This window comes from Lepus europaeus, chromosome 18 (assembly GCF_033115175.1).
Source record: "Lepus europaeus isolate LE1 chromosome 18, mLepTim1.pri, whole genome shotgun sequence".
Classification (NCBI taxonomy): domain Eukaryota; kingdom Metazoa; phylum Chordata; class Mammalia; order Lagomorpha; family Leporidae; genus Lepus; species Lepus europaeus.
In genome coordinates, this window is record NC_084844.1 from 37,564,783 (window position 1) to 37,587,620 (window position 22,838).

General features: G+C 40.1%; 1 protein-coding gene across 9 annotated transcripts in view; it reads right to left on the minus strand.

Annotated features, from left to right (window-relative positions):
• The window catches only part of ACACA (acetyl-CoA carboxylase alpha), a 332,967-nt gene that overhangs the window by 102,046 nt on the left and 208,083 nt on the right, over positions 1-22,838 (minus strand). For all 9 annotated transcript variants that reach the window (XM_062216876.1, XM_062216880.1, XM_062216874.1 and 6 more), the window contains 8 exons: positions 22,726-22,833; positions 18,971-19,027; positions 18,710-18,754; positions 11,491-11,532; positions 10,255-10,470; positions 9,008-9,163; positions 5,531-5,734; positions 348-503 (listed from right to left, as the gene is read on the minus strand). In XM_062216876.1, the coding sequence (XP_062072860.1) occupies positions 348-503; positions 5,531-5,734; positions 9,008-9,163; positions 10,255-10,470; positions 11,491-11,532; positions 18,710-18,754; positions 18,971-19,027; positions 22,726-22,833 (984 nt within the window). The remainder of the gene's footprint in view (positions 1-347; positions 504-5,530; positions 5,735-9,007; positions 9,164-10,254; positions 10,471-11,490; positions 11,533-18,709; positions 18,755-18,970; positions 19,028-22,725; positions 22,834-22,838) is intronic.

Below are 22,838 nucleotides of genomic sequence, written 5' to 3' on the forward strand. Positions count from 1 at the left end.
ATATATATGTATATATATATACACACATACATATATATATATATATATAAAACTCCTCATATAAGTTGTTGTAAACTACTGTAACAGGCATGTGGTGGTAGTTCATTATCTTCTACTCAACAGAGACTTCTATTTTCACCGTTCTTCCTGTCAATCCATAAAGGGCCATCCAACATCTCAGTCACCGAACACAAAACGAAACAGAAATGAGAACTGTGTCAAGATATTTTCCTGCCCTTTGGGAGTGCCCGTTCCAGGCAAAATCGCATCTGATGGAAATTCTGGAAAACGCTGCCTCCTAGGACATGCCAGAACCCCTCCCACCCACTGTCCCATTTGTCACCTACCTGCCGAAACATCTCTGGGATATCATATATGTATGTTGTCCCCAGGGACTGTGCCTGGAATCTCTTTGACTGAAGAAGATCTTTGGTCACATAGGGAGTATTGATTAGCATTCCATGCAGTGGTCCCTGTTTGTCTCCATATGCCTGAAACATGATCTGCAGGAAAAACAGAATGGCTTGGGAGTTAACAGAGAAAAAAAATCAGCTGCAAAGAGGGGCTTTATCATGAATGTTATTTCTTAAAAAACATATTTTCATGAGCCGAGCAGTTGGAACATGCCTCTTAACATCAGGTACGAGGTGCTCTCACCTCTTTACAGGTAATCAACTACCAAAAAAACAGTAATTATCAGGTTGTTCTCACTTTTGGATTAGATTAAATCAACTAGAAAGCACACACAGACTGATGCTCACTTTCTAAAGTGATCTGAATTCCATATACTCAGAAATAAAGTATGTCAACTAACCAGTGCAAGCAGTCCTAGTATGTTAGCCAAAAAACAGCTATGCACTAAAAAGAATTCTCTTCTTTCCCCGATAGAAGGTCAGATTAAGGCTCCACCAGAATCACCTGTGCTTCAGCCCGCTTGTTTAAAAGGTGCTTCATAAGTCTTATTAGCCACACAAACACCAAAAATTTCTGCCCAAAGCAGATTTCATCTATACATCCAGACAGTTAATTCTTGTTAGTTCCTAAGACACAGCTTATAGTAAAAGGACTATATTTTATTAAATTATGTGTATTAAAATATATATTTATTTCTCCCAGTATGATGTCTACAACTAGTGAACAATTTCTGTAATATCTATATCATCGCATAATGAAATCACCACTCCAGTTTTTCATCATTTTAATTCAAATATTTCTGGAAGAGTACTCCATACTCCATATATTTAGTTTTATTTGCTTATGAATATTTATAAGGGATGTCATTATTTCAATTCAATTAATATTTATTGAGTGCTCAGAGGTTGTATAACACTAAACTAGGCACTTTATGTATGAATACATAAAATACAGATTCCCAATACCAAGAATACAAATGGAGATTGGGGTGTAAGGATATGTGCATACCACATACTGATTTGGACCTAAAAGGTAAGCACAAGCTTACAACAAGTGAGTAATCTCTATGGATCTGATACATAAGCACAAGAGCAGAATTAACTTTCCCAAACCTTGGATACAGTTCAGCTAAGGGAATCTCTAGCCTCTTAGTTCAGAGGAAGAAGACTATTTTGTGGGCTTGTCAATTAGGCTGTATTACGGACAAAATTTTCTTAGGCTGTTTAAAGGCCCACAGATTGGAGCTCCACATGATCAATGGGAAGAGTCTCCATTAATAATGTCTTAAGACTGAGGGAGAAGAAATAGTAATTTCCTTTAAAGATTTATTTATGTATTTGAAAGGCAGAGTTAGAAAGGGAGAGGTGGGGAGAGGGAGAGGGAGAAGGAGTAGGAAAAAAGGATGGGGGAGAAGGAGAGAAAGAGAGGGAGAGGGAGATGGAATGAGAGAGAGAGAGAGAGAGATATCCATCTACTAGTTCACTCCCCAAATGGCTACAACAGCCAAGATCTGAGACTGGGCCAGGACGAAGCCAAGAATCTGGAAATCCATCCAGGTCTCCCATATGGGTGGCAAGGGTCCAAGTACTTGGGCCATCCTCTGCTGCTTTCCCAGGTCTATTAGCAGGCAGCTGAATCAGAGGTAGAACAGCCAGGACTTGAACCAGCACTCATATAGGATGCCAGTGTCGTAGATGGCAGCTTAACCCTCTGTGCTGTAACATCAGCCCAAACAGTTAAACAAAATGACTGCAACAGCCCCGGCTCTGCCAGGCCAAGTCCATGAGCCAGGAGCTCTGTCCAGATCTCCTATGCGGGTACAGGAGCCCAAGGACTTGGGCCATCTTCCACTGCTTTCCCAGGCACATTAGCAGGGAGCTGGATCAGAAAGGGAGCAGCTGGGACACAAACTGGCACCTGTATGGGATACTGGTGTTGTAGGCAGCGGCTTAACCCACAATGCCACAGCACTGGCCCCCTAAATACTTACGTTTTAAGACTCAAGTGTTAAATCAGGCAAGGGTACAGTGCAAGAAAACTAGGCTCTTAGGAGGTAAACATAATCAAAATAAGAAACAGGGGTAAAAGCAAACAGTTGGAACTATAACTCCTCCCTAGTGAGAGACAAGACATGTGGGTTCAGGGTTTGAGACTCAGTTTTGCCAACTCCTGGGATGAAGTCGGGCTGGTGACGGTTAGGACACATTCCTATGCACTGAAGAAGGAACCTGGAGAAAGCCATGCAGGTTCATATTGCTGGTGGGAATTTATAATGGTGCAACTACTTTGGCAAACAATTCATCAATTTCTTATAAAGTAAAACATACATTTACTATGACCCAGTAATTACAACCTTATATATTTACTAAAAAGAAGTGAAAATATATCTACATAAAAATTTATGAGTGATTTTCAGACAGCATTATTCCTAATAGCCCAATCTGGGAAATAGTACCCCAAATGTTAACCATTAGGTGAAAGGATATAAAAATGTTGTTAAATCCATGAAATGAAATACCATTTGGTAATGGAAAGGAACTTATCCACGCAGCACAGATGCATCTCAAAAAACATTGTGCTAAGAAAAATAAGCCAGACACAAAATAGTATGCATTGTTTGATTTCATTTGTATCAGTTCCAGGACAGGAAAAATTAATCTACAGTGACACACAGCAGATCAGTGATTGCCTAATGGTGAAGCTGGTAACTCTACCCTTGAATGCAAAACAGCATGAGAATTTTTAGGGGTGATGACACATTCTCTATCATGATTGGGATGGTGGTTCTACGGGTACATACAGTCTCCAGATTGAACTGAACTGTATACATAAAAGGAGTCCACTTTGTTACATGTAAATTATACCTCAATAAAGGTGACTTTAAAATATTATTTCTCCCTTATGCTACACACTGGGAATCAATCCACTTATACAATGCATTACACAAATCTTTTTGCCTTACAAGGACCACCTGACATCAGTGTTCATTTCAGTCTATATCACTAAGGCTATCCAAGGAAAAAGAAAGAGAATGAAACTCAAGCCAGTCGACCTTGCTGCTTATTGGCAGAATGAATAAATGATGCGTAAGGGCAAGAGGTTGAAGTAATGATTAGTAAAGGAAGCCTCTGAATGATCCACTATCTGTTAGTTCTGTTTTCTACTGTAATAAACATGGTAATTAAAAACTGGTAAAGTGTATGCTTTAGAAGTTCATGAAAACACATTTTATATATTGAACACGTTTCAACCAAGCCCATAAAAAGGGCTTCCTTTAGAAAACAATGTCTGACCCATACAATCTGCACCCTTAGAACTCCATAGTTACTGCATGGCGGCACCCATCACATCATAGAGAAAGGAACTATTTGTCTTCTGCCATTGCAATTACAAATTCCTTGAGATTGTTTTTATGACACTGAAAGGGATTAATAAACACTAAATTAATGAACCAATGAGTGAATGACAAACACAGTTCTGCATTATCTTAAGTTCATATGATGATTCACTTAAAAAAGGGAGAAAACCATTGGGCAATAAGCACCTAGTAGGCAAGAGATGCACCAGAACCAGCTGCAGGCTGCTCCTTTAGTCGGTCTCCACCACCAGCCATGTGCTCACTAGTCAATTCCCATGCGCAGTGGCTCCTGAACCCCATGCGCTGCACAGCCTAGGGAAGACCTCTTCCTTCAAGGCTCTGGAAACATGCAGGACCCTTCCTAAAAGGGATCCCGCCCCCAGACACTTACCAAGGGCTCATTTTGTGCCAGGACTACACTACTCCTGACTGAAAGCTTTGTGCCCCTGTGTCACCAACACCAGGGTGAGGAAAATCTAAGAGCTTTCTAGTAAAAGAATTGAGAAAAAAAGTAGTTACAAAGAACAAACATATTTATCAAAAACATTAAAATCTCAAGTGGCCATCTTATTTTTCACAAGAATAGACCTGCCTTGAAGCTATTGTAGAAGTTAATTAAAAACATCCCTGCACATGGAAAGCTTTGGCTGAAAATATCTTTAAGGTTGTGCTGAAAAACATCAAATACGGCAAACATGATTGAGTCCTCTCTCCTGCTCACCCCACACGCTCCTGAGTACTCTCTCTGTTTTAACTGTTCACTTGTCTCACAGGATAGATTTCTCTGGCCATCTAACTGGGAATCAAAGCACAAACTGAGGTTTTAAAAATTCATCTTCACAAGACTGGCAAAAATTTCTTTTCCTACTTCTCTTTCTGGATTTAAAAGGACATAGATAAACCAGTCATATAATCTCTTCCTAGCACCAATGCACAGAACAGACTAAAACCTTTGCTTGTGTGTATGGGAGCAAGTTCATCCTTTAATCAGTTGAATGCACTTTTCAAGTTCAGGCCAAATTGCGAAAAATATTCCAGTTCTTAAAAAGATAGGTGCAAAGGTGAACCAATGAAAATTTAGTATCATAAACAGTAGCCCAAATATTTAGAAAATAAGGTAGTAAAGTAGATTAAAAGAGAAGTTATTAGTCTACTCAGTCAGTTCAATTTTTCTACCTGAAAAATGCATTAAAGTTTGCCATTTTGCTCTTTTATAGATACAACACCCTGAGCTCTTTGAAGGAAAGATGAGCACAAACTCAGTAAATAAGGGATAATTGTGATAGTTACTGCTTGATACTGCTCATGCTGTTAGATGCTGCTGAAATTTTCCTTCTTTAAGACAGAAGTTGTTGACATATTCCAACAATTCTTTCCTCAATTGCCAATGAGTAATCAAACTACATTGAAAACAGGAAGGACAAACCAGACCACAAAAGACTAGGATGCTGCAGTGGCCTAAAAGCCCTCTAAAACAGAGCCCTACATTACAGAATTACCTCTGGAGTCAGGTTCACTCCACATTTGTTAGCACTCAACAACAAATGTCAAAATAAGGTTAGAATTTTACAACATCCATCACTGAGAACACAGCACATCTTATAAGGCAAATGGTGTTTTTCAAATTCACACAACCATTTAGAGGACAACCCCCATGGATAAACCAACTGGGTTTGTGAGTTTGGGTCTTTCATAACAAGGACTAGCAATTTACATGACCAAACCAAAAACTTCAAGGAGTTTGCTCAACCACTGTACCTGCGCAGTCCTGGAGTCAGTCACTTCCTTGTAGAGGCTGATGTCCAAGTAATAGCCAGACTCGTTTGTCAGGAAGAGGCGAATGGGAATTGCTTTTCCAGTTGGTGTCAGGCGAATGTTGATTTTCAGTTCTGCCTGGAGGACGCGCAATTTCCACAGCCGACTTCCATAGCGCATTACCATGCTTCTCACAGATTCCTCAATCTGACACAGACACATCACCAAGCGCAATAGTTAAATACCTTGTAGTTGAGACCTGTTTCAGGCCTGCCCATCTTTGGGAAAGGAGGAATGAGGAAAAGATGCTGGTCTTTGGCAATGCACACTACACATATTCTTTATAAAAAGTTGTCAGAAAGTTTCTTGGGAAGTTTGTAAAAAGTCAGGGACAATTTCTGTTGGTCTGGCAGTTGAGTGGTTTTCTCTTACTCGAAACACCAAAATCTGTGCAACTCCTTTCCCTTTCCCAATTATATTCACACTCTATATCAAAGATCTGCAATAACTAAAATTAAAAGCCATGGGATTTAAGAAAAAGCCCCAAATAAGAATAAAATCTCCAGCTAAATAGCTATTAAGTAGCATTTATATGCATGGTAACTATGTTTCATTGCACTTACAGGCCCTTAAATCAACATAGCAATTACCAACATGAGCTTTTTTCCATACAGTTTTATTAAACTTTGTAATGTATGTCTCTTGGTAAATTGCACAAATTAAAGAGAGGCAATTCCTAGGTGATGCTAGAACATTCCACCTAAACATTAGAGCTCTGAAGCTTAGTCACTGTCAGGTTCAACTGAGATTTAAGGAGATAAGACACAGGTTTCCCTTTCTCTAATCTTTATACTTAGTGTTGTTAGTTTTCATGGTTAAAAAAGTTATTTTGGCTAAATCTCTTCAGATGTGATTTCTTGTGACTGATACAAGAATGTGAAACTTTTCCCCTCAATATGGCTACAAGCACCTAGGATACACTACTCAAAATTAATTTTTTTCTTAGATGAAATATCTTTTTAAGACTGATTTATGGGGCTGGCGCTGTGCACAGCGGGTTAAAGCCCTGGCCTGCAGTGCCAGCATTGCAAATGGGCGCCAGTTTGAGTCCCAGCTGCTCCAGTTCCAATCCAGCTCCCTGCTAATGCACCTGAGAAAGCAGCAGAGGATGGCCCAAGGTCTTGGGCCCCTGCACCCATGCAGGAGATCTGAAAGAAGCTCCTGGTCCCTGGTTTCGGATCGGCCCAGCTCTGGCTGTTGCAGCCATCCGGGGAGTGAACCAACAGAGGGAATGAACCAAACCCCCTCCCTCCCTCCTCCTCTCCCTCTCCTTCTGCCTCTTTGTAACTCTGTCTTTCAAATAAATAAATAAATCTTTTTTTTTTAAAAAAGGAGTTATTTATGGGGCCAGCGCTGTGGCATAGCAGGTAAAGCCACTTTGCCTGCAGTGCTGGCATCCCATATGGGTGCCAGTTCATGTCCTGGCTGCTCCACTTCCGATCCAGCTCTATGCTATGGCCTGGGAAAGCAGTAGAAGATGACCCAAGTCCTTGGGCCCCTGTACCCATGTGGGAGACCCAGAAGCTCCTGGCTCCTGGCTTTGGATTGGCTCAGCTCTGGCTGTTGCAGCCATTTGGGGAGTGAACCAGTGGATGAAGACCTCTTTCTCCCTCTGCCTCTTAAATAAATAAATAAATCTAAAAAAAAAAAAAAAAAAAAAAGCTATTTGGAAAGGCTGAGTGACAAGGAGAATTATGTGTGTGTGTGTGTGTGTGTGTGAGAGAGGGGGAGAGGGAGAGAGGGAGAGAGGGGGAGAGGGAGAGAGGGAGAGAGGGAGAGAGGGAGAGAGGGAGAGAGGGAAAGAGGGAGAGGGGGAAGGAGGAAGAGAAAAAGAAGAGCTCTTCCATCTGCTTGTTCACTCTTCAAATGGCCAGGGCTGGTCCAGGCCAAAGCCAGGAACCTGGAACTCCATCTGAATCTTCTACATGGGTGGCAAGGGCCCAAGGTCTTGGGTAATTCTCCTGTTTTCCCAGACATATCAGCAGGGAGCTGGAGTAGAACAGCCAGGACTTGAACAGGTGCTCCAATATGGGGCACGGGCATTCCAAGTTTAGCTTAACTTGCTATGCCACAACGCTGACCCCAATCAAGTATCTTGGTAACATGCTTTCTCAACTTGCTAGAAAATCTCAAATATAATCTCAGATCACCCTTCCCTTGTGGCTCGTCAGCAGTATATATACCATTCCTGTAGTCTGTTTCTGTACCACAGAATTTTAAGTCAGAATGAGATTAAGAGAGTTAACCGCATATTAGCCAAGAAATATTTATCAATTATTTTTATGGAACAAAAAGCCAATGATCTCCACGTATGGAAAACTGACAACTAAAATTAAAAAAGCACAGCCTGGGTATTCAGGCATTTAGAGTGGAAGGAGGGGCTTAGCTAGTTAAAGCACCTGTCTAGTACAGTGGAAGCAGGGAGGCTGATGATAAAAAGTCAATGAAACAAAGCAAGTCAAAACTAGAAATACACAACTGCTGTACCACGTCCAGGTCAAGTTTTAAGTCTTCTAGCTTCAACTGCCCAGGGTGTTTAGCAGAAGTTATGTTTAATCTCAACGATAAGATTTGAGACTCAATGAGAAACCCTGTCCTTGGCTATCTTAGTAGACAAAAGCTACCCATAATTAGCTTGGAATTTGGAAAGAGTAAACTATTTCTTAGGTCTTAGATACTAATTTCAGAAGGCAAAAGTACATGCCTACAACTGATCTATCTTGAGAAAGCATAAAATGGGTTTTTCTGCATAAATTCAATGGTACCATGAAAGAGCAGAAACAGAGAGAATCCTATCTTTATTACAGCTAGGCTAAAGGGTCAAGTACGCAATCTCCTTGCTTTCCTTCCTTAAAAATACAGAATGTATTTTAGAATAGAACCTCTGGGAAGAAGATTTACATAATATATGTGAAATTCCTTCGTAGCCAAATTCTCTTTCCATGGAAAAACACTGCAGTGAAGTAAGTTAGACATTATGGTAAGGTGCATAATCTTGCTAAGGCCATCAGGTATGCAACATTATGTAGAAAAGCAGTAACTTAGTCAAAATGCCCAATAACAGCAAAATTCATTATTCCAGTTAAGACATCCTAGGGAATAATATGAAAATCACGGTGAATATTATAAAGCAGGTGCCAATGGAAAAGGAGAAAGATCTTGTACACCGCAGTGCTGCTTATGCATGACCAGCAAGATAACACCACAGCACCTTCAGTTCTAAGGTCTGTCTTCAATGACTGTATCAGATTGTTGACACTGTCCCAGAAACAGCCTCACAAGCAATCTATAAACCTTAAAGACTCAGAGCTCAACCAATTGAAGAAGAGGACTCGTTTCCAAGTGCAAGTGTAAGGAATATGAATGGATTTCTGTGCTTGTGCTTACTAGCGCCAGGAGAAAAGCACAGGAGAAATGTACCTTTGATGGGTCCATGATAACTGTGGGCACAAAGTTGAGGAAGATGTGATTACAGTCGGTGCGCACATTTGTATTGTTAAAAGCAACTTCCAGCTCATCCATGGCTTCCAGAAGCAGTCGCTCTCCTTCATTTTGTAAATATTCAAAAGAAGCTTCCTGCACAGGGAGAAATAATCAACATTAAAGTATTTCTATAAAGTTTTAAAAACAAGAGAGATGTTCCACCTGCTGATTTACTCCCTAAATGCTCCTAACAGCTAGGGCTAGATCAGGCTGAAGTCAGGAGCCAGGAATTCCATCTGCGTCTCCCACGTGGGTGGCAGGGATCCGAGTACTTGAGCCATCACCTGCTGCCTCCCAGGGTGCACCTGAGCAGGAAACTGATTGGAAGTGGAGAGGAAACTGGAACTAAGCACTGCAACATGTGATGAGGATGTCCCAAGCTGCATCTTAACCCCTATGCCAGAACTGCTGCCCCCAACGCTAATATAATTTAAAGAGGCGATAAAGAAATAGCATTTATGATTACTTAAGCAGCAGTATATCATGAATCATACGGTATCAGGTGAAGACATTGTTTTCATTTTTCTCTAGAATAAGTCCAGTGACCACATGCAGTGGGAACAGGCAAGGGTCAGATAAACAATCCCTGCCAGTCCTTTCTCTTGCCTCTAAGTTTATCATTTCCCTCTGCTAGGTGGAGATGCTGGGCATTCCCAGAGCTGTAGCCCCAACAGGAGTATATTTCACATATGTTAAACCAAGCTGTGCAGAAAGGAAATCTGATCTGTTTAAAGAGGACACACTGAAGAAAGGTCAGGAATAGGGGATGCAGTAACCCTTAACACACCAGGAGGTGCTAGGCCATTCAGAGACACTGCTCAAGTCTCTGCACAGGTTGATTCCAGAGGCTCATTCTTCCCCAACTTTCCCCTTATCCTCAGTCATCATCTAACTCTCCCTCTGATCTTTCTGTTAGCATGTTTTTCCTTTTCTCCAGTCAGTGCTATTAAACTTCTGCTTCCAAGAAGTCAATTTAAAGGGGAGAGGAGATGGGAAGAAAGGCTTTCTTATAAGGAATATTTACATCTGTGAGAGAAATGACTCATAGATTTCTGGTTATTGGAGAGTAAGATAAAAAAAAGAACAAGGGCCTTGATTGAAAACATGAAAACTTGATTTTGAACCATGGCTACTTCTCTGTCTCTTGCCTTGGACCTAACTTCCTATTAAAGGACAGCACCCACCTTGGTGACCAGATCAGAGTGTCTGATGATTGCACGAACGAAGAACCTGTAGTCTGTCACTTCTGTGCCTACTTCCACCTTGGCTGCCCCAAGATACAGGTGCATCTTGTGATTGGCACATGGAATGGCAGTTAGGTCAAAATTTCTCATCCGGTTTAGCTCTAACTGGAATGCCAGAGCAGGTTCCAAGTGACGATAAATACGATCTTCCTCAAACTGAGCATAAGAATTAGAGAAAAAAAAAAAAAAAACAGCTCACATGAAGTAGTTAAAAAATTACGTATTTATGTGTAAGTAAGAGATGCTGGAAAACAGAAACAGAGGTTGTGCTAACGAACAACAAAAATGAGCTACATACAAGGCTAATGCTATAGCTTACATACAATTAGGCACTAAAGTACCTATTCACTTCCCAAGAGTTCATGACTTAGGATTTTACAAGCGGTTATGCTCTCCATTAAAAACAAAGAACCAAAAAACTTCAGTTCCCTCAGAAGTCCTGTAGCATTTAGTGTGTTTCTAATTTATTTTTCACAATTAACCACAGACTGCTTCAGGTTAATAGCAACTTCGCATGCCCATTTTGGATTTACCCCACTAACCCAAATGTTTAAGGGAAGGACCTACATTGTATCATTTACGGCATAGTACCAAGGACATGATAAATACACAACATCACACAATTTTCTTAAAAAATGATGCTTGGTTTTGGAGCACACTGCATCCATTGAAATATAACTATTCATGTAACTTTTTGAAGAGTTTTAATAGTACATTTATGGTACATTTTGCTGAAGCTAAACTGTTCTTCCAGAGTAAATGTCAATCAAATGAGTGGAGACAGAAAGCCAAAATCAGGAAGAAATCATACAATCTGAAATTTTGTAAAGTTAAAAAGCAAATGAAAAAAGGGCTGAATTTAAACAAACTGTGTGTAGATGACAAGAATCATTCTATTTAGCAGACATTTATTAACACATAATCAGGCTTGTTCTAAAGCACAGAGGTATCCTGAAAATTCTTACCTTCTTTGGGCAGCTCAGCACATTGGACTGTTTCTTAAAACAACCTCTCCCAGAGGAGAGTCTGCTTTCGTTTGAAGACACAGTAAGGCAAAGGGAGCATAAGCTCAGGTAGGGAAAGGAGAAGCTATTCTTGGGACTTTTTAGAAATAAATAAGGACTCAAAAAAAAAAAAAAAAAAAAAAGCCAAACACAGAAAAGAATTAGTTCTTACCTTATCCCTTGCTCGGAACGTGAAAAATTTAGGAAATTCTCTCTGTGTTAAAGAAGGGGGAAAATGTGTCAGTCCTTCCTAGGTACAATATTTTGGGGATAAACATGTAGTAGAAAAGCATGTTTGAATGTAGAAGACAGTCTCCTAGAAAACATGCTTCTTTCCCAGCCTCTGTCAGAAACATGAATGATCCTCTGGATAACCTCCACTTTGACCCCTACATCCAAATTTGAGAATCATCCCGGTATTAACCTAAATTTAGTATCTATACTTTCCCAGGGGAAAAATTCTTTCATTTTCATCTCCTAAGTGGAAGGAAAAAACAAACTAAAAACCTTCCTGCTGCTGCTCTTGCCATAACCTGGCAAATAAAACCAACATACCTTGATGCTGCAGCCACCCAACAGTAGTTACTGGACTGATTTCCCAAGTTTCTCCTTAAGAGACTCTTAAAATATAAACTAGTCAGCATAGAATTCTCAGTTCATTTTTTCTCCCACATTCATTCTCCAGTCAATAACGTCAAGGGTTTAAACGTTAACGCTTCAAGACAAACCAAAGCACAAGATGACCTTGGGTCACGACCACTATCTGTGCAGGAAACAAAGTCTAGTCACTAGGCCTCGCTGCTTCTTAGCAGAGCATTACACAAGAAAGCAACCAAATCACTAGAATCTTATTAATTAACAAAGATGAATTCAATTAGCAGAGTTCATTAGTTTCTGAAATTTAACTTATTAACACCAAATACCCCTGGTTTCTCGGATGGAAAGCTCTACTAGCAGTGTTGGAATCAAGTCATTACTATTTGCCTCTATAGGAGGTTTCATTAGGCATCTTCTTCATTATGAGTGCAATGTAATCAAACACTAACTGGTACAAGGCAGAGAGACCAGAACCAGCTGCTGACACATATCCTTCAACGAGCTTCAGGGACAAAGGAAACACACACTGAAAATCTTCCAGGTGGCAGGCATTCCTATGTGTTGACCCACTGACAGCTCTCAACAGCCTCTCGAGGTAGAGATTATGACCCCCATTTTTTTTTTTTCCTTTACAGATGAGGAAGCCATGTCTCAAGTGATATGCCCAGGATCACAGAGCCAGAAAATAAACTTAGGTGTCTCTAATGCTAGAGCCCATTCTCTTTCACCTTGTTATAATCCAAATTCCTTATTTAGAGGATTTCTCTTTGATGAGATGAAAACAGAAATCAAAACTTTAAAGAAAATAGCAGAAAATAAATGAACAAGGCAAAACTCATGTTGAAAATCTGTGGTTCTTGAATTTACTGAAAATTTCTTGAATATTTTCCATAGGTATTATGCCTCACCTTAACCCATTATGTCCTATAGTCCTATAGGCACGACAACTATAAAGACTTAAATTAAACAATAAATATTATGCCACTGAAATAGTCACAGAACTGAAAACTGGGGACTTAACAGGTTAACCAAAGCTTGCATAGTTAATAAATCTTTTTACAGTTTTTTTTTTCTGCATTTAACATACCTAGGAGTTCAATACTAAGCCCAGGGAAATTCCTTTTCAGCCTTGGGTTTTTCAAAACCCTTTGAATGTGGTTTTTACAGGAGACTGATCTTTTACTAACAATGTTTTGTCCTAAATAATTTTCTCTAACAGCCCTTTAACTCCTGAATGATGGTAAAGCAGATGAGGATGACTTCCAGGTAAAGGAGGAAGACTTTGAACTGACTTGTTGGCAGATTTCATGCTCAAGCTTTATATAATCTAGTTTGAGTTCTTTTAATTTTTTAAAATCTGTTTATTTATTTGTTTGAGAGAGAGAGAGAGAGAGAAAACACTTCCAGCCTCTGGTTCAGTCCCTAAATGCCTGCAGTGGCCTACCAGGGCTGAAGCAGGGACCAGAAGCTCAGAATTCAGTCTGGGTCTGCCAATGTGCCTGGCAGGGACTCAAGTACTTGAGCCCTCACCTGCTGCCCCAGGGTGTGATTAACAGGAAGCTGGAATCAGATCAGAGCTGGGGCTCCAACCCAGGCACTCCAAGATGAGAAGTGGGTGTCCCAGCCAGCATCTTAGCCCCTAGGTCAAACGCCTGCCCCTTGGTTTTATTCTAGAGGGGTGTAACTTTCAGGATATTACCTAAAATGTTAACACATGCCAAAAAAGGAAGGGTAACAAATGGAAACCACTGAAAAAAAGTCAAGGGAACTGATAACAATCTTTTAAGCACATACTTTTCTATTCTGCCTGAACTACTAATTAAAATATTTAGTGTTCCATTTATTCAATTATATACATTTTGAAGATCAAAACCGTTTTCCTTCAAAAAACAAAACAATGGTAACCAAAATTGCTTTCTTTTCCACTAAACCAATTAAAAATTTGTAGTAACTAAAAGGCATGAAAAGTAAATAGTGTGAGTGGGAATGCCTTTATTACAAATAGTGAGAAAGACTATGTGGCAGAAGTGGCAAGAACTGATACTCAGAAAAACCACTTTCATTAAGGTTGGCTAAGAAAAGTTATCATGAGGTGGCTTAAGCAAAGTTTTTTTATTTTTTTATTTTTGTTTTTTGTTTTTTGTTTTTTTTAACTTCTGAATAAAGCTTCAGCTCCAAAAGAAAATCTTCAATGTTAGAAGCACTGGACATTCAGAATAGGAAATGGCAAGAACTTCTGTGTACGGGAAGTAGGTCTATCAAGCACTAATCCTGGGAGACCTGAACTTGAAGATTTTCATAGAAACTCGTTTTTTTGGTGTTCAAAAACCATGGAATCACAGAAAAGAAGAAATGCAAAAGTCTGATCCAGTGGTTTGAATGCATTCCTTCATCTCACCTCGTCTTCATACTTCCATTTTTCCACTAACAGCATTCATGCTTATTCCCTCATGACTCTAAGTGCTCTCCAGCATTCCACTAGTGTTATGGGCAGATATCATAACTGAATGTACACGAAGAAAAACCTTGTGATCTGCTACCAAAAAACAAAAGAATGCAGCATTTCCCAGAAAGGAATTATACCCCTGCTGCGTTCTAATCAGCCAACCATCATCAAGACAATCAAAATAATTTGCCTAAATTAGCCAATCAAGACACCCTGCAAATCAGAGAATGTGAAAACCTGCAACAAAAAACATCATAGCTGATTATAATACTAATAATCGTGTTAAAAACCTAATGAGATGAAGAAATTGGGAGCTTGCTGGTGCAATTCTCTTTTACCTCACCATGCTGAGAGCTAATTATATAGACTGTAATTAAAACAAAAACCTCAACCGAACCTTCTGAAGACTAGTAGTTGGCCCACTAGCGAACAGATCATTTTTTTTAAAAGGAAATGAACTATTAATCATGATCACTATTTATGATATTGAGCTCTTCCTTCAAGGCCCAAATAATCCCAAAACACTTAATTTTAAAGTGGAGTCATTCACACAATAACCATAAGCTATAATCATCTCTCAGAGATCTGTAGAAACTCTAAGGAATTCATGGAATCTTACCAGCCAGAAAAAAAAGGGAACATTAACAGATACAAACTGCTTTAGATAGTTTCTGGACCTATGCTTTTGTTGAGGTGGCAAAGGATAAGAAATGCTGAAAACAAGCACTTCAGTATACTTAACAAAACTTTTCTGCAAGAGTATGGAAAGTTTTTGTAAAAAACCATAATACTGGTATCCCACTTAGCACCTGCTGTGCTTTAGAACTCCAGACTGGAACTGTGAGGGAAACAGAGCAAGTTGGTGAGTTTTACCTAATACAAAATCGTCAACTGCAGCTTAGATAGATGCAGAAATTCAAGGCACTTCCATTGCATTCAAGGCTTTGATCTTTAATGGAAAAAGTATTTACAGGGACAGACTTGCTTTATTCTCCAAGTTTCTGTCTAAATGTCAGCTATTCAAGCCCCATTATGGGTTGTTGATTTAATGTGATGGTTACGCAAACAGACAGGACACCCAGCCTCCTCAATGCTGGGGAACACAGCTGCATCAGAACAGGATTCTCCATGCAAGGCAAGAGACCAAGGCAGCAGCAGACATACCTGTGACCAGCTTTCTGGAGACTACGATGGTTACACAGAGAAGCACTGACAATGTTGGCAGCCTTCACTGGTAGTGAATAAACACAATAAATAGGCGCTCAGGCACCCATTTGCCCTGGTCTGGTTCTGAAGCACAGCTTGTTTCCTTCCACACCAACCAATGTTGTTCTTGAACCAAACTTGGTAACCTTTCTGCTCTCCTTGCCCTGGTGTGCACACTCTCTTTTTCATTCAATAACACGGGGATTTCACAGTGTGGAACAGGGGAGGCTGCATACATCACGGTGGATTACCAAGAAGCCAGAGAGCTCAAGGGATTCATCTCTAACACTCCTGGAAAGCTTCCTCTTTTTCACACTACACTAACTATGGGGCAAGCACACTGCAGAAGACACGACAGAGGCCAAGCATCCTTCATGAATGGCATGCTACCACCAGCTCCACAACAGTGAGCCTCTGATTTGTGCCATTCCTGCCAAGGCTTCCGCGCTACTGTAGATCCAGGGTGGGGTTCAGTAAGAGTTGTCCTTGCCCCCTGGGAAAGTACTAATCATTTCTAAGGGGCTTAACATCAGAACACTCCAATTCCCTGTCATTCAGTTCCTCAGGGCAAATCCACCTAAACCTCCACATTCTCTTTGCTATAAAGCAGCCTTTCCTATGCTCAAGTCACTTGATAATTTAACTGATTTCCCACTTGCCGCCACTATAAATAGGAATCGGACAATGACTGTCAGGGAAGACCCCTGGTGGCCTCATTTCCTAGCAGATTTTGCCTATATATGTTCCTATTCAACCTAAATCCAGAAATAGGATAGTAGAGAGGGAAAAAAATGTTTCAAAGGCACTAGATATACTCTAGGACATGACACAGATTCAGATAAGAGTGGGTTTTTTTTTTTCTTGTATGTGTTTTACATTAAAATTATTTTTAACAAAGGATAGTGGGTCCGGCACTGTGACATAGCAGATAAAGCCACAGCCTGTGCCACTTGCATTCCATATGGGTGCTGGTTCGAATCCCAGCTACTCCCCTTCCCTCCCAGCTCCCTGTTAATAGTGCCTGGGAAAGCAGTGGAAGATGGCCCAAGTGCTTGAGCCTCTGCACCCACGTGGGAGACTCAGATGAAGCTCCTGGCTCCTGGCTTTGGTCTGGCCCAGCCCTGGCTGTTGCAGCCATTTGGAGAGTGAACCAGTGGGTAGAAGACTTTTCTCTCTCTGCCTCTCCCTCTCTGTAATTCTGCCTTTCAAATAAACAAATCATTGAAAAAAAAGTCACTGAAAACTAATCACATTGTCTTTCAAAACGTGTTATTGGCCAGTTTTAATTGATCATGGTATGTTGTTATAGGAAATGAGTTAGAGTGCTACGGGTGGGGTGTGAAGACTGCCTGAACTATTAGTAAAAAGGAAAATAATTTCACAAATTCAGTGTTATTCCCCAGAATAATATGCTATTATTATTCCAAAGTCAGCTGACAAAAAGAAACTGTGTGTTAACATTTTAAGAAACTACTCCAATATTCTTCCAAATGCCAGGGCCTGGCTCTGGCATGTCTACCTTAGTTCTGATCAGCATCCACCAGCCACAGTGCTTATTCATGGGCCCTGACAGTCTATCCCCAAGTATCAATTTTATTCTCTAAGCTCCTGATTTTTCTTCCTAAAGCCCCAGGGTTCTCTTTAAGCTCCTCATACTTCTCCACTGATTCCAGTTTCCTATCTAAAGTTATTGATTGATATATATCTGTACTCTGCTTGATTTCCTGACATCAATAACACAGGGGAGTTGTGTAGTCCTCAACATTTCCTAAAGCATTTCAGCAAATCTTAGTTCTTTAGGCCTGCAGGGTAGGCTTTCTTGTTTCTCTATAGACTAGACCAACAAGGTGAACTCTATGAAAGCAAAACAAAACACAAAGGGACAGAGACCTAACATATGAAAGGAATAAAAGCAATCAGACAAAGATACTCCAGGTAAGAAAGTCCTTTCCAGAATCCCAAATGTTATCTTCATTATTGCAACAAGCAGGCTTGAGAACTTAACAATCTTAATTGCTAAAAACAAAACAAAATAAAATTCTTATCAGTAAAATTACTTGGAATCTTGCTGAACTACAGGATAATTTTTTAATGAAATATTTTGACTACAATCAGTCATTCTGAGAATGACATCTTGATTACAAATTGGATTTCTGGCCTTCCTTCTGTCATCACATAGGGTCTGATCACATGAATATACCAGAGTTCAGATGTTAGGCTATTAATTTAATTTTCTTATCAATAAAAATTTTAATCTCATTAATATTAAGTTAATTCCATTAAATGGAGGAACCAGCAATAGAATACTTAATTTTTGTTTATTTCCTGCTCTTAGAATTATCATAAGACAAAAAATAGAGACTTGGGCTCTGTGAAAGCATTTTAAGTCATCGTTCTTCAGAATTGGGAGCTCTTAATAAAAGAACTTGATTCCATTTTTGGTAGAAGCTAAGCTCTCCAAGTGTGACGGCAGTTCTTGATTACAGATCCACTATTCGTAGGGAAGAGATTACTAGTTAGCTCCTGTTTCACCTCATTCATCTTTTTTTTTTTTTTTTTTTTTTTTTAATTTGACAGGTAGAATTATAGACAGTGAGAAAGAGACAGAGAGAAAGGTCTTCCTTCCGTTGGTTCACTCCCCAAATGGCCACTACGGCCGGCGCTGCGCCGATCTGAAGCCAGGAGCCAGGTGCTTCCTCCTGGTCTCCCATGCGGATACAGGGCCCAAGTACTTGGGCCATCCTCCGCTGCCCTCCCAGGCCACAGCAGAGAGCTGGACTAGAAGAGGAGCAACCGGGACTAGAACCCGGCGCCCCAACCAGGACTAGAACCCGGGGTGCCGGCGCTGCAGGCAGAGGATTAGCCAAGTGAGCCATGGCGCCAGCCATCACCTCATCAAAATAACACAAACACTCATTTGTAACTATTTCTCAGAAATACACTGAGAAATCATGATAGGGTGAAAAAGAGAAAATCTTTTGTTGGAACACTGGAAAGAGGAATTAAATATTCATCATAATACATACCTAAAAGAGGGACCAAACATCAGTATAGCCCTACTAAGTAACGCAAATACTCTTTTTAAATAACCAGTGGTAAACAGACAAAACAGTAACCAATCTTTGTTATTCCTTTTACTTACATGAAATCTCTGATCCACCTCATAGTTGACTTGTTTTCTGAAGTCCTTTTAAATAAACAGAAAAGATGGAAAAACAATACAAGCTGGCCGTTAGTTATAGTATTAAAAACAGAGTAAAATATGATCAGATAACTTTTAAAAAAAATTTAAATTAACAGAAAAAAGTTATTTCTCTGCATGGATTCTACACATAAGCAAATAAATGTCATCTCATTTTCTACTTTTAAAAATTCTAGCAGCATCACAAGAACAAATCAATACCTTTTGTGCAACCAGGAAAGTAAGGCGCCGGATCCCATGTTCCACCAGGGTAGCTTTCTATGAACAAATAGCAAAACAGAATACAGATGACATCTCTATTCATCTGAAGTTTTACTCCACTCTGCATAAGGCTCTGTTTGGGCTAAGTATCCTTTTGGATCTCTACATCTCAATATCTTCAAACTTGCAGATAAAGACCTCTCAACCTGGCTCCTGGGACTAAGTATTACAGAAGAGACTATATGCAGGATTGGACCCAATTGAGAGGAGGAGAAAGGCTCAGGCGAAGTCACCTGGGTTCTCTTGGATAGTAGTGGAAGAGTCAGGTCTCAAACTGGCACCCACATGGGATGCTGGCATGACAGGCGATGACTTAACCTGCTATGCCAGAATGACAGTCTCTAGACTTTAGTTTGATCACATCCCTTGTTTTAATTCTAAAGAAGAGCTATGTTCCTAAGCCAATTCTTTTTTTAAAAAATTGTATTTTCATTTATTTGAAAAGTATAGACATATACACACAGAGAGAGAGATACAGAGATATCTTCCAAATCATTATTCACTCCACAAATGCCCAGAATGGTCAGGACTAGGCCAGGCCAAAGCCAAGAGCCCAGAGCCTAATCCAGTTCTTCCATGTATGTGGCAGGGACCCAAGTATTTGAGCCATCACATGCTGCCTCCCAGGGTACACATTAGCAGGAAGTTGCAATTGGAAGTGGAGCTGGACTTGAATTCAAGCCTGCTAATATGGGATGTGTCTTAACGGCTATGTCAAATTCTGGTAATCCCCACCCCCCAACCCACAACCAACTCTTCACTTTCATGATACCCCGTTTTTTAGAAAAGCAAACGGGTTTCTCCTTATGAAGAAGAAGCACATTCTTAGGCCATTTCTTCCTATTTCTTTTTTTCTGCTACAGCATTGCTGAATAATAAAATTAAATTTAGTAACAGCAGATGCTTTAAAAGAATATTGGAAAAATAAATTTTCTAGAAACAAATTCAAAAAATATGTTTCCAAGCCAAATACAAACTTTGGATCAAACACATTAAAAAAATGATCTGTCCTTAAAAAAAAAAAAAAAAAAAAAAAAAAAATCTGTCCTGTCACCCTACCCCTTAGTATAAACAATCAAGTACTGATGCTACAATAAGAAAAAGCTGTGTTGGGAGAAAGGCGGCAAGGTGCTTCCCAGCCTTTCAGCATGCCAGGGAACAGAAGCATTTCTTCTGACACCAGCAAAGAATTCCACTACAGCCAAGTCCTTCAGAGATGAGCATCAATAGCTATGTTCTGGCAAGGGAAGAAAATAACTTTAATAATGCCATGATTTAAAATCAAAATTGTTATTGCTTTTAAAATTCCACAAGTGGCTGACAATAACAGCAGAGCAACAGGATTCTGATTACATTGTAATAATGCGGGTCTCACAGCAAGTCCACAGCTATTACCCAGCGATTAGGCGTCAGCACCTGGAGAAACTCCATTTACACTGACGGCTTCAATCTCCTCCACAAGTCATTTACAAATATATGATCCTAATTTCTATGAGAGAAAAAAAAGACATGCTGGGACTAGAAGATTATTTGGACAATTTGGATCAACCTATTTGATAGTTTAATGTGTGCTTAAAAAAAAAAACTTTTCTAAAGTGCTAGGAGCATGATCATGAAGTGAAAAACAAAACTAGTTATCACTTCAGCTTTTTAAAATTGCTTTTCCTTCCATGTGTGTGTGTGTGTGTCTACACAGATTTTTATATATATATATATATATATATATATATATATATGTGAATTTTTTAAAAAACAGGAGATGAAAATACCCCTGGATATGCACAGTACCTGACGCAGTTAATAGCTTCTCCAGGCTTGGAGCCTTAGTGTTGGCACGGTCTATCCCTACCCTTCTCAAAAGCTCTGCGCAAAGAAACCAGATTTCTTTGTGCTTCAATTTGCAAGTCCAGTAAAGGAAAAAAGCTCATTAACATTAAAAACACATGAAGAAACTAGCTTTTTTAAATCAATGTCTGATGCTATACAACACTTGATCTGAGGGTAATACAAAGCCTAAAGATGTAGTCAAATTATAAAAAAACAAACACACAGAAAATTAGTGCTTCAAAAACTGATAAGAAACGTTCACAGATATTTCATGAAATAGCAGCAGCAGAAGCAGCCATGCATAACATGAGGACTCTTGCAGTAAGGTTACCCTGATCACAGCTTCAAGTTAATTTTATGTAGTCACTAGCCAAGAGCATGAAGTAAGGTGAATCTAGCTTTTAAAAAAAAAATTTCCAGGCAAGCTCTCTACTTTAATTTCTCTGGAAGCACAGCTTCCTCATGTTGGCCACTGCAATCCCAGTCAGTGTATGTACTGTGAGAGCAACATAGAGTAAATGCTAAAACTGATGTCAATCACAAAGTCACCATTTTTTCATATGTGTCTACTATCAGCATTTGTGATGCAAATGCTGAAAACACAAATTATTTATGTTGCATTTATTGAGCACTTCCTCTATCTCAAGCACTTCGGGCTACGTGCTTTCCATTCAGAGAGAATATATGGGTCTGGTCATTAGGGACAGTATTAAGAAGGCACCTTGGCAATGAAGTATCACTATTACTGTCTCAGTCACTATGCCTGTCTAGGTCCCTCAGCTAGCCTCAGAGCACCCTCAGGGCTAAGAATGTAGTATTCACTAACACTCCTGGGTCTATGTCCCCTGGAGCTGGCATGAAGGCTTTAAACCCCAGTTTTCGCTCTATCACTTTCCAGTTGATGAAGGAGGCTTAAGGCTCAGAAGTCCTTATCAAAGAGGTGAAAATTTGAAACAGATCCTAGAACAGGGAGAATAACCGAGGGATGGTGGAGGGAGGAGCTTAACATTCACAGTGAGAGGTGAAGGAAAATGATGGGGATTTCAGTTTAACTATGGGGAGCTTGATGTCAACATCAAACATCCACAGAACTTGAAAGAAGTGTGGATGTATAGCTGATAGTTTCAAGGGAGGGAAAGGAAAGACTTAGAAGGGAGCCGAGTGGAGTTTGGGCTTACTGTACGGAATGAAGTTACCACAAGGAAATCATCAGCAGGCGACTCAAAGATCAACACTGAAGTTTTGGGAGAGATTTAGGGACACAACTTGCCCTGAAACATTTTATTTTTTAAAACTAAAGATTTATTTTACTTATTTGAAAGGCAGAGTGACAGAGACAGGGGAGGCAGCTGAAAGAGGGGTAGAGATCTTCCATCCATCGGCTAATTCCCCCATACGGCCGCAACAGCCATGGCTGGGCCAGGCAGAAGCCAGGAGCTTGGAACTCTATCCAGGTCTCCTATAAGGATGGCAGGGGTCCAAGTGCTTGGGTCATCATCTGCTGCCTTCCCAGGTACATTAACAGGGGGCTGGATCCATCTGACACAGAGCAGCTGCAACTCTTATCACTGCTCCAGTACCAGATGCTGGTATTACAAGCAGCAGCTTAACCCACAGTGCCACAACACCAGTACCCCTTAAAACATTTTAAATAGCTGAGATTTACATTTCTCAACATAAAAATACACTCTTTATACATCATAGAATTTTGTTTCTATAGGCAGAATTAGCCATAGCTCTGATAGTTGTGATAAAAGATGTAGCCAGATGAAAGACAAGCCGTGTAAGTAGCAACCGACAAAAGGGTGGCTGTGACACAGGCAGCAGGACAAGTGCCATCACCAGCTTGCACCCCTCTGAGGACTTACATTCTGCTGGGTGAACTCTCTGAACATGGCTGCCAGCCTGTCATCTTCAATATCACAGTCAGTCTTGATAGCCACATTCAGAATGTGGATTGGTTCATCCCTGGGGACCTGTA